The following is a 12,630-nucleotide window of genomic DNA, read 5'->3' as shown; positions in this document are numbered from 1 at the left end:
TATATATAATTTATTCGGGTTTGGATTCGGATAATATTTCGGATATTCATACCTATTGACATCCCTACTTCCTATTCCTCTTTTCAATATACCAAAAATACGTACTAAACACGGAGAATCATTCACCGTGTTTGAACACGGTGAATGGTTCACCGTGTTTAACTTAACACACGGGTCCCAACCCTACCCGCGTGGCGCTGACGTGTCACCTGCTTGGTAGGTTCAGGACCATTCACCGTGTTTGAACACGGTGAATGGTTCACCGTGTTCAACTTAACACACGGGTCCCAACCCTACCCGCGTGGGGCTGACGTGTCACCTGCTTGGTAGGTTCAGGACCATTTTTGTAATTTTAATTTTGATTGGGCTATTTTTAAAATAAAAATTTGCCAGGGGGCTACATACAAAAAAAATTAATTATATAAGATGTAATGAATTTTCAAATCAAAACCCGAATAGCCGAATCCAACGTGGTATAAAAATTCAAAACCCGAAACCGAAATTCAAACCCAATTATTTAAAGTACTATATACTGAATTAAATTATTAGTATATTATAATTATTAAAATAAATATTTTTAAACATTTTATCATACGTATATAAAATAGTTTTTTATCCAAATTTGGTTTTGAGATCTGGTCTTGAGTTCAGTTTGGGTACAAATCCAAATCTTTCGGATTCTCATTATTTATACTCATAACCAAAATTAGAATTAAGCTAGAATACTTTTAGAAGCACCAACACCTTGGTGCTTCTAAGTTTCTAACCCTTAGATCTACTCTTTGATTACTAATTGTCTTTGGATCAAACACTATTCCACCTACCACCACCTACCACCATCATCACAACCCTACATCCCTCCATCCAAGGGGTAAAAACTCTAAAGCACCAACCCCTTAGTGCTTTTAGGAGTATTCTAGCTCAACTCCCAAAATTACATCCATTTAGTATAGATTAAACTTGCCCCAGTTGGATTTAGATTTGAATAAAATTTTGGGTATTTGTATCCATTGACATCTCTAGCCGTGCCACAGAATCCTCATGCAGCAAAGCCTGAAACTAGGCCAAGGAGGCCCAAAGACCATTGGGCTAGACTGACAAGTGCGGCCCAGTAGCAAACAGTATGTTCCCGTACCAAGGTTTGTTTGTTTTACTGTAAGTAGACTTTGAATTGAAATAGAGTTCAAGCAAAAATTATTTCTATCCCGCTATTATTTTGGTACCTGTCAATGAAAGTAAAGTTTTGCAACGACCCGACCCGCTAGCAACAATAACTTGTTTGACCCAAACCACTGGCCAAAAATGCTTAAGCCCAGTTATTATTACTAGCGTGTAGGCCCCATATAAACTGATCGGAATCAGTATCCCATCCGATATGGGATTATTGTATCCCATCCGATATGGAATTATTGGGGCGTTACAAACTCTCCCTATTTAGACCTTGACATCCTCGTCGGGTCCAAACCAGATCACATACACACAGAGCAGGACCAGAATTACCAGGCGATGTGAGATTCTAGAGATGGCTCTTAGGGGTTCAAGAGGTGGCTCCCACCAAATCCGTTGGTGTAGCACTTTGTCCTGCATAACACTTAGCTCTCACACTTCTGGCTGGTATTCGGCTCTGATACCAAATGTAACGGTGTGACCCGCTAGCAATAATAACTCGTTGGGCCCAAACCACCGGCCCAAAATGCTTAAGCCCAATTATTATTACTAGCGTGTAGGCCTCATATAAACCGATCGAAATCAGTATCTCACCCGATATGGAACTATTGGGGGCGTTACAAACTCATCCAAATCAGATCACAGGCAGACATACCAAAACCAGAATTATCAGGCGATGTGAGATTCCAGAGGACCAGAACCAGAATTACCAGGCGATGTGAGATTCTAGAGGTGGCTCCTACGAGTTCAAGAGGTGGCTCCCACCAAATCCGTTGGTGTAGCACTTTGTCCCGCACTTCCGGCTGGTATTCGTCTCTGATACCAATTGCAACGACCCGACCCGCTAGCAACAATAACTCATTGGGCCCAAACCACCGGCCCAAAATGCTTAAGCCCGGTTATTATTACTAGCGTGTACGCCTCATATAAACTAATCGGAATCAGTATCCCATCCGATATGGGATTATTGGGGCGTTACAAGTTTCTTCAGCTCTACTGCTTATTTGGTAGAAAGTGAATGGCATAAAAACTAATTTATACATAAATAATAAATAACTTAATAAATAATAAATTATAATATAATAAATAAATAATATAATATAATTATATTTCTATATAATTAAAAAAATGTAATATGAAAATTTAATGAAAGAGATACTAAAGCTTAATTAATCAATTTCCATTACATTTTAAAGATGAAAGCTAAATAAAAGAGTAATTTATACCTTAATTAAATATATTTAAATATATCTATTATTATTTTGTAGTATTTTTGTATATTTTTTTTCTCTACCTTTCTTCATCTGAGTTTGCATGGGCTAATTTCGACTATATACTTATTAGTTATTACAACAAATCAAACGGTAAAAATGACGTCGAACCAAATATAGAAATTATTTGCAATTTCAGGAGGTCCTAGCTGTCTCTATCATGTACGCTCAGTTTATTTCGCTTAATGAATGAAACAGGTAGCTAGCTATTTATTTCTCAAAAAAAATAAACTATCTGCAGTAGAAAATAGATTTATCCTTCTCCACTTTCATCCAAACAAATAGACCCGAGATATTCCCTCTCTCTCTCTCTCTCTCACACAGGTGAGTTTCGATTATAATTTTATTATAATAATTAAATATAAAAATTATTTGTTTACAGCTGAAAATGGATTTATCGTTGTTCACTTTCACCCAAATAAATAACCCCCTGAACGTTGAGACTTCTGCCTTCTCGTGAGTTTCGACTGTATTTTTTTACATCAAACTAACTGTAAAAAATTTCTGTTTAAAGCGAAAAATGAATTTATCTCTTTCCACTTTTATCCAAACAAAGGTTTTTTTTTTGCATTTGGTCCTTTGAAAAAAATTATTTTTACAAATAGCTCAATTAAATTTATAATTACAATTTGGTCCTATTCCCGCCACACATGTACCACATCAGCACCACGCGAGATTGCTGGGAGAGAGTGGAATAAGTTGAACATGATGAATTATTTATCGTATTTGAACAAGATTAATGGTTTACCATTTTCAGATATGGTAAAGTCTAAAAAAAGGCGAATCGATTAGATACGATAAATAATTCATCGTGTTCATACACGAGTAATTATTCATTCACAATGTACTCCTTACGGTTGAGATTTTTACTCTCCCTCTCTCTCTCTCTCTCTCTCTCTCTCTCCAGCGAACCGCCAGATAAGTCCCGCCTCTGACTACACTCTCCAACTAAAACAAAATAAACAGATAAGAACGAAAACTGCTCCTAACGTTGTGTCCCGCTCGATCTCGTCGTCGTTCCCCTCCCCACTCTCTCTCTCTCTCTCTCTCTCTCTCTCTCTCTCTAGATCATTCGCTCCTCCACGAAAAAAAGAAACCCTAAACGGAAACCCTAATTTATTTAGGGTTTTACATGAGGGATTGATTGAGGGGAAAGAAACAGAAAAAAGACAGTATATATATAAGAAGAAAAAGATGCGGCCGAGTTGGTCGCAGAGCTCGCTAGGTTTTCTTCTCAAGTTCTTGAACTATCTCCAGAGCTTCGTTGGGGTCTCCATCGTTTTATACTCCGTGTGGCTGCTTAGCTTGTGGCGTCGCCGCAGTTCCGATCTCCATGAGCCTACAATCCCATGGTATCTTCTTCTTTTTCAAGAACGGATAGAACTTATCTGAACTATCGATGATTTTTTAAAATTTTGCTTTTATTATGCAAACAAATTAGTCAATGATGTATTGACTTTAAAATATAAATGCATCGTTCGTATTTACGGATTTAGTTCGTATGTTTCATATAATTCTCACAACTATAAATTTATTAAAAAAATTTATTAAGATAAGTAATTAGCTTAAATTTCGAAGTCAAAATACTATCGATCAACTCAAATCAAACAAATTGAAGGTGGGGGTACAAAATAAAAATTTTGAAAGTTTACGTAACTGATTCAAAATGATCTATAGTTCTAGTAAGTTCTGTATATTTTTTCTTTTTCATTTCAAGCTTCTAATTTTAGTTAGATTCAGGGACGAAGTTAGGATTCAATCACAAGAGGGGCCAAAATATGTACAAATAAAAATTTTGGCCGATAAATATGATTTTAACTATTCAAATTTTTAATGAAAAAATTTAGTCATTAGATAATTAATGTTAAAAAATATTAAATAAATTTCTTTAATTTACACTCGCTTAACATCTAATTATTTTATTTGCATTATTCCACCCAAATAACTTTAGAATTTTACTAAATCTAATAGTAATTTAGTTAGAATTTAATTTTTTAAAATTTTGTTGATAAAATAATAATAACCAATGACTTATATCTAACAGAGCTATTAAATTTAGCATACTATTTTATTTAGTTAAATAAATTAGCTCATCAAAAATAATTAGAAAGTTAAGAATGTATAAATAAAATATTTAAAATTGAAAGGACTTATCTCAAAATGCATTATAATTAAGAGGTTCTTAGTATATTTTCACCTATAAAACACATAAGAAGAGAGAGCTCTATATTAGCACTAAAAACTTTTTACAAGATAGGCTCATATATTTTAAAAATTAACTAAAAATATATAAGCTACCAAAGGACTATAAAGTAAATATTGAAAAGTTGAGGGGGGCCATGGCCCTTTTGGGTCTATACATGGCTCCGTCCCTGGTTGGGTTGTGCATGAAAGGAAATGCTTGTTGGTTTACTTCGTTTGCCGCAGCTTGTTTGCACTTTACTGCCATGTGGTTACAAGTGTAGCAATTTCTCGTAAGACGTATCCCGAAGAGATCTCATATTTTATTAACGAGAGTAGTAACATACTATATTGCACAGCTCTGATTTTTATTAAAAAAATGTGTGATTTTATTATTTTTAAAGGGGGAGACTAAGGGGCCAGGTTGCTAAATATTGGGCATAGGGTAGTAAAATGTAAATGTGCTCACTAAGTTTTCCCTTTTAATATTTTTGGATGCAGGCTTGTGTGGACTCTGATGGGTTTTGGAATTTTGGTGTGTTTGATCACTTTTGTGGGTCTAATCTCTGCAGGAGCAGGCAATGGTTGCTTCCTCTGTTGTGTATCCTACTTGCTATGTCTCTCTCTCTCTCTCTTATCTCACTTAAATATTTAGATCATAAGGCTAGCTTTTGTCTTTATTAGTATGTTTGCAGTCGAACTAAAAGTCTGTTTAGCTTTACTTTTGCTTTTTCTAAGCGGCAATTACACGTAACAACGTGTTACGCAATTTCAAAAAGTCTAGAACTTTTGTTGCAGCAGGAAGCAGATAAGTGATCTTGAGATCCCAAAGTAGAAGCTCTGATTTAGAGCCTGTAATGTCGTTTTAAAGAGAAGCTATTGGGAGAAATTTTATTTAGTGCTTCTCCTAGTAGTACTTCCTAAAGAGCGCTTTCATTAAACAATACTACCTACTCTTTAGTGACTTCTGTTTATACCATAAATGCATTTGAATGCTTTAACAGATTTAATTAACTGTCTCATGTGATTCCCATGGCTCCATTCTCATTTAAAGTTCTCTTTCAAAAAAAAAAAGAAGAAAATTTGTTGAAAGTTGAAACAAATGGTGCACCCAAATTCTATAAAGGAACAACTATCAAATGAATCAAAAGGTTGACCGGCAAATCTGAAGGTTGGATAGTCATCTCCAAATGAGTTGTAGTTAGTGTCGGCTTAAAGGGGTCAGCATCCTGTCCTGTGGTGGGAGGCCCAGTTGGATTGTCAAGCCACGTTTGAAATGGTGGGAGGCTCGGATGGGCCGAGTCACAATCGAGATCCATGAGCGCGGTGTCTGTATGCTTTAAGTGAGTTGGTTGTATCTTTCTAATAACTCGAGCTTTTAGAATTAATGGTTAGAGCCAACGATCCGACGCTCAAGTCAATTCTATACTTTTTCACACTATATGCTTTTCTCCTGCTCCGATTTACATGTTCTTGATGGTTTTGCTGACATTCAAATCTTTGAGTAATGTCCTTAAGCCAGACCAATTTCAGTATGCTGCACTGATAGTTACACTCATTCTACTAGAAGCAGCTTCAGTGGGTTACATAGTATTCAACAAACAGTGGGAACAAGTAAGTTGCAATGTTCAGTACTAGTTTCTTGATTTCTTTTTCCAGTGTTGTTCATGATTTGAGTTTCAGGCAAGTTTTACCAGTGTCCTTTTACATGCCTCACAGAGTTTTCCCCATGATGCTACTGGAGAACTGAAGATAATTCGCACCTTTATCGATGACAATCTTGATTTCTCTATCTGTGTTTCTGTAATTGTGGTGGTTGTTCAGGTGTGCAACTTCCCTTTTATTCATTTAATTCTTTTTTTTTTTTTAAAAAAGGTAGCTTTATGTTCTTAGATCATTTTATTGAGGTGTTTTACTTATTATCTGGTTGGTTAGCTCTCTTGCTTTTACCTCGACAACAAAAATTTGCAAGCTTAGGGGGTTGTTTGGTTCCTCGAAAAATTGTGGAATAATATTTCTCAAGAAATTAGAAAACAAAAAGGAGGCTTCTTCATGAAATTCGAAGGAAAAAAACACGTTTGGAGAAAAACTACTTTTTCTGGAAATCAAAGGGACGAAAAATACTTTTCTAGCCAGAAAACTGTTTTCTGGAAGCACGAGTGTTTGGTTGATGAAAAGAGAAGGATGAAAAGTGGGACTTTTAGAAGCTGAATTTGTTATGATTATTTGGTTAAAAAAAGTTGATCGTATTACACTTCTTTTAATAAGAAAAAGTGGGATCTTATTTTTATAATAGGATTCTTTTCACCCGACTTTTCGTCTACTAAGATAAAAACTCATAAAAAGTGGGGTAACAAGTTATCGCGACTTTCTTTATTTCCCTCCCCCCGCGCGATTATTCCGATGTTCCCTCCCTCACGCCAATTTTTATTACCTCTGTCTCACTGCATCAACTTTTTTCTTCCGTCCTGTTTTTATTACCTCCTCCCCGCTGTTAGTGTAGATTGTAATAGTGGAAGTGAGATTGGTGAATAGTTGTGTCTGTTCATAAAGTAGTTATTCTTATGAAAGGATTCGTCTCTTCATTTAATATAAAGATATGTCTCTTCACAAAGAGATATGTTTATTCACGAATAGATATGAACCTTTTGTGAAAGAGTATGTCTTTTCGTTATTCGTGAAAGAACGTGTCCTTTTGTGAAAGGATATAACTTTAAAAATTGTGTCCTTTCATCGTAACCATTCACCTCCTATAAATAGGAGATATTTGAAAACTTGAAGGATAACACAATTAATCTTTCTTCTTTCTAATTTTTTTATATTGATTATTAAGAGAGAAGTTCTTAAGGGAAAGTCTTCAAAAGTGCTGTTTGCAGTCTTTCAACGGTCTTGTTGTATCCTGAAGGTGATTTGCTGGTAACCCAACNTTGTGTCCTTTCATCGTAACCATTCACCTCCTATAAATAAGAGATGTTTGAAGGCTTCAAGGGCAACATATTCAATCCTTTCTCCTTCCTAATTTTTTATATTGATGCTTAAGAGAGAAGTTCTTAAGGGAAAGTCTTCAAAAGTGCTGTTTGCAGTCTTTCAACGGTCTTGTTGTATCCTGAAGGTGATTTGCTGGTAACCCAACAGCATACATTCAAGTGGGGGCAAATAACACCTTAAAGAAAGTGAACTTACACACCTCAAGACCATAATTTGCTTGATCTCCATTCATATTTCCCCAACACCCGCCGCATCAACTTTCTTCTTTCGCCCTACAGCATCAACTTTCTTCTGCCGCCCGATCTAATCAAGGTTCTTTCTCTATCTACCCCAACACCCCACACTTACCCACCCATACCCAAACATAAGAAGTCAGAAAAGTTTGAAATTCTGTTAACCACTTATTAGACGACCAAACAAGCGAAGCTCACTTTTTATGTACCTATTTTCTCAAAAGTAGCACTTCTGAAAAGTCTCACTTTTTTCTATTGTTTTACAACCAAACAAGCTAAAGTTAAGAAACTGTGAGAAAAATACCCTTATAGTTAGTATGTCTACACTTCTACTTTCATTATTATTTCATGATCAACTTTAGGATCACAGATTAAATTGTTGATGATATCTTGTAATTGCGATTGGATTAAATTATGAAATTATAAACTGCTTCTGTTGTAATCTTTTCCTTCTATATTGAAAGCAGAAAAAATCATTCTTATTCGATGTAGGCGCTTTCGCTTGTGCTGGCAATGCTATTGAGAAACATGGTTCTGCCGAGGAGGCTGGAGGACGAAAGCAACGAAGATATCCCTGTTTCGAGAAAACCACTGCTCGGTCCACGTCCTGACGCTTCAACTTCTATCGATCGAAGGATTAGCGACGATTCGCTGATTTCACAGATTAGGCAGAAGGTATCCAAATTTTGTACTCTATTTTAATTCAGTGATAGTTGGCAAATTCTGAACATACAATTTGTTTCGTCAGTTTGATTCAACTAAACTATGACTTAAATTTCTTATAGTGGTAGTCATGTTACTGTTTAAACGGAAGTAATGATCAAATCTTATAAGATTTTGTTTCTTTTTCTTCAAAGATTCGTAACACAAAATTCTTTTTCCTCTTCTTTTTCTGATACTGCTGCAAATTTGCAGTTTGGATTCGAGTCAGGGCAGATTTCGGAGGATGTCGGCGAAAATCGGTTTCCACAATTAGCCACAATGCCGAGGAGCTAGAAGATGATCCTACTGTAAATATAACAAGAGGGGGAAAAAAATTTAGTTTGTTCTGCAGCTTCTGCTTGGAAAGTTTTGTGAATGTTTTAACTTAAATATCTCATGACAACAAATTCACCTTTTAGAAGAAAAAAAATAAAAAAAATACATGACAAATTCGCGATTCTTGCCCTTGTATATAGAGAGAGTTGTTTTGATCATGTGAATTAGTTGATTTTGTGATGTGATATTGAAATTGTGGAGATTGTGATGGATTATCCTTATGCTGAATATATGTTTGAAAATTCTGGGATAATTACATGGTTATGTGGTTGATTGTGAAAAAATCATCTTGGCAAAAATGTTTGGTACCATTTCGAAAGAATTATCTAAGCTTTAGAAGGCTGATTTTTTTTTTTTTTTNGTTTTTTTTTTTTTTTAGTCGGAAGATTTCGAACTCATAAGATATCACAGTGGATTTATCGAACCTTTTTTAATCTAATTTTACAATTCACTTGATTTGAATCATTTGATGCCTTTTTAGTATTAGAAAAATTAATTAAATAGTCTACTATATCCTAATCTAATTTAAAAATTTGCAAATTGGCGACTTTTCGCATCGACTAAAAAATTAAGGCTTCATTTGGTATCGTTGCCTATTTTTTTTCTAAAAAAAATATTAGTAAGTTTAATATCATTTGAAATATAGATAGAAAAAATATTAGTAAGTTTAATATCATTTGAAATATAGATAGATTTTTTTCTTTCTTTTGTTGTTATTATTGGTTAACTTACAATGCATTTCGACCAAATGATTGATGCCAACTTGTTTAAAGAGAATTTGGACGTAAAAAGACAATTGCCATCAAGTTTTACTATTCATTTACCGAGATTACAAGTAGCCCACGGTGTTAGATTGTTGATGTTAATATTAATCTTCAAAGGTTGAAGTGTTAGAAATACGTAGTCAAATCAGTTGATTTAAAGTGTACAAATACAGTACCTATGAGTCTCGATTGTGATTCGTCTTAACTAGTTTCAACACCACAATCCTCCTTCCAGTATCCGGACAATTTCGTACTATGCGAAAATCGAATACGTGACTTTTGACTCTCGTACCACTTGTTAGTTTTTTTTTTTTTTTGAGAAATAGTTAGCACGCTACCCGGTTCGTTTATTTCATTTAGAAATAAACGTAGCTAGAAGTGTAAATCAACTAGGATTCGAACTTGGTGTTAACCATTAGTCTCAAAAACTCGAGCGGTTAGAAATAAAAAATCAATTCACTTAAAGCGCATAGACACACTGCCTACGGGTCTCAATTGTGACCCGGCCCAACCAATCTCAAGGCACTTCAAGCATCATTCTGTCTAACCCGATCTCCCACCATTTCGAACATGGCCCAACCTGGATTCCTGCAACAAGATAGGATGACCTTTTTGAGCCAGCACACTGTCTCTTCTTATATAATTTCATATATAAATTCTATTATATAAAAATTTAAAAAAATTTGAGGGCCACAATGCCAAATATCAATACAGCAAAGCTGCTGATTTTTAATTTGAAATATATTCTACAAATAAACATTGAAACTGAAAGCAGAAGTATAAATGGGTAAACATGTTCTGAATTTTCTATACGCTTTAGATACAACTCCGTACGTGCAGAAATTATCTAACCGCTCATCAACGACAAAATTCATCCCCGTACACAAGGAATACAGAAAATTTGCGCCCCGGTAATTTATAATTTTTTTTAATACAAAAATTTATTGAACTTATTTGAACTATAGAACATTTTGATTTGACTGCCTAATCTTTCAAAATTTTGAGTTTAGTAACCAACTTTTTAGTTTATTTGATTTAAGTCATTTAATAGCTCTTTCAGCTTAGTTTTACATTTAAGCTTAGTTTTACTTTAATGAATTTATAGATATGTAAATTATATAAAATATGTTAGTTAATTAAGCTTGTAAAGATAAGTAACATATTTAAAATTTGAAGTTAAAAAGTTATTAACCGGCTCAAATTAACGAATTGAAATGTTAGATAGTCAACTTAAGTCTGACAGAAAAATAATTTTCTAAAATTGTTTTAAATTTTTGTGAAGTAATTTTTAAATTTTAAATTGTGAATTTAAAATTTAAAATTTAAAAAGTTAAAATCTAAAAACCTGAATTTCAATTTAAAGTTTCATTCAAAATGAAAATTAAATCTAAAATTTAAATCTAAAATCAGAATAATATTTTAGTAAGCAAGTTTTAGCTGCTTCTAATTTTGAAACCTCTAAAATTAAAAATTTAAGTGTAAAATCAAAATCAGATTTTTCATAAAATAGATTACCAAATATTTTATTAAAAGAAAAACTTATTTTTGGCTCTAAAATTACTTTCTAAAACTGGGCCCAGCAAGGAAAAAACCTTCAGTAGTGACTCCCCAACAATGCTCCAAAAATTATATTTTTTTTGGCTAAAATACAAAAAGTTCAACGTAAATATCATTTTTTTACTTTTTCTTTCTAACTTTTATAAAACTACATTTTGCCCTTTTAAAATTTTAGAAATGTTTCGGGAGGTTACGACATTAATGAAGAGAGTAAAATGATCAAATTATCTTTACTTCTTCTATAAGAAAAAGATAATATTTTTAATATATTTCTATCATTTTTAAGGACAATCTATATTTATATTATATATAAAAGCATATAAAACTAACAAACAGAATAAAAAAAAAAAGCGAATATTCTCTACAAATGATTATGATCAATGTGTTAAAAAATATCTCAAATAAAAATAAACGGTTACGATCAATCTATTAAAAAATAACATTCATATACATCTATAAATCCAATTCTACAAACAGTTATAATCAATTTGTTGAAAATATTTCAAATAAAATGAATAGTTATGATCAATCTGTTAAAAAATAGCATTTCTATTCATCTATTTTACATTAAAATTTGAATTTGAGTGGAAATAATGAATTGAATTTAATTTTTGATATCAAATTTGAATTAACAATTAAAAATTTTTAATTATAGTGATCAAAATTAAATTTTAAATTTTTAAATAAATGTGAGTTAAATTTTAATGCTTTTGGTTTAAAACACATACTTAAATTTTAGATTCATTAAAAATCGAAAAATATATAAAAAATATTTAATTTAGAACTAGGCTACTATACTATCGGAAGCACGGAGCGCTCCGTGCTACCAAGTTGTTTTCGATGATGCGGCTTCCAAATTGACGATCGGCTCTGTTAGACTTGATTTACACTATTGAAAGTATTTAGAAACTAAATTTCATAATTTTTCGATATCATTTACCTATCAAACAAGTAGTCTAAAATTGAACGGCTGAAAATAAAAATCTCATGAAAAATGATGATAAAAGATTTAAATTCAAGATCAGATATACTGATCTTACTCTAAATAGTGAAAAGAATTTTCTATAAAATTTTCATCGCATTTGGATTGTTTTACACCGTTAAACTCACAAACACACCACATCGGCCATTAAAATTGTCAATTTTGAGATCTTTTGATCACTAATCAAATGATGTCAAAAAAATCTGAAATTTAGTTTCCAAATACTTTCAATAGTGTAGATCAAGTCTAACGGAGCCGATCGTCGATTTGGAAGCCGCATCATCGAAAACAACTTGGTAGCACGGAGTGCTCCATGCTACCGATAGCATAGTAGCCGGACTCTTTAATGTATATCAAATTTGAATTAACAATTAAAAAATTTTAGTTATAGTGGATTTTGAAATAAATGTGAATTTTGATGATTTTTAGTTTAAAACACATACTTAAAT

The 12,630-nt window shown here is 33.1% G+C and overlaps 1 protein-coding gene across 1 annotated transcript; it reads left to right on the top strand.

The window, feature by feature from the left end:
- Nucleotides 3,380-9,131, top strand: LOC109714369 (tetraspanin-18-like). Its single transcript, XM_020238971.1, has 6 exons — nucleotides 3,380-3,790; nucleotides 5,121-5,220; nucleotides 6,153-6,233; nucleotides 6,339-6,443; nucleotides 8,333-8,515; nucleotides 8,756-9,131. Exons 1-6 carry the CDS (start codon nucleotides 3,633-3,635, stop codon nucleotides 8,834-8,836), a joined length of 708 nt encoding a protein of 235 aa, XP_020094560.1. The 5' UTR covers nucleotides 3,380-3,632; the 3' UTR covers nucleotides 8,837-9,131.

The sequence above is a fragment of the Ananas comosus genome, linkage group 8, assembly GCF_001540865.1.
Source record: "Ananas comosus cultivar F153 linkage group 8, ASM154086v1, whole genome shotgun sequence".
Lineage (NCBI taxonomy): Eukaryota > Viridiplantae > Streptophyta > Magnoliopsida > Poales > Bromeliaceae > Ananas > Ananas comosus.
Note: the sequence above shows the minus strand (reverse complement) of the source record. Positions and strands in the feature narration are given on the sequence as shown.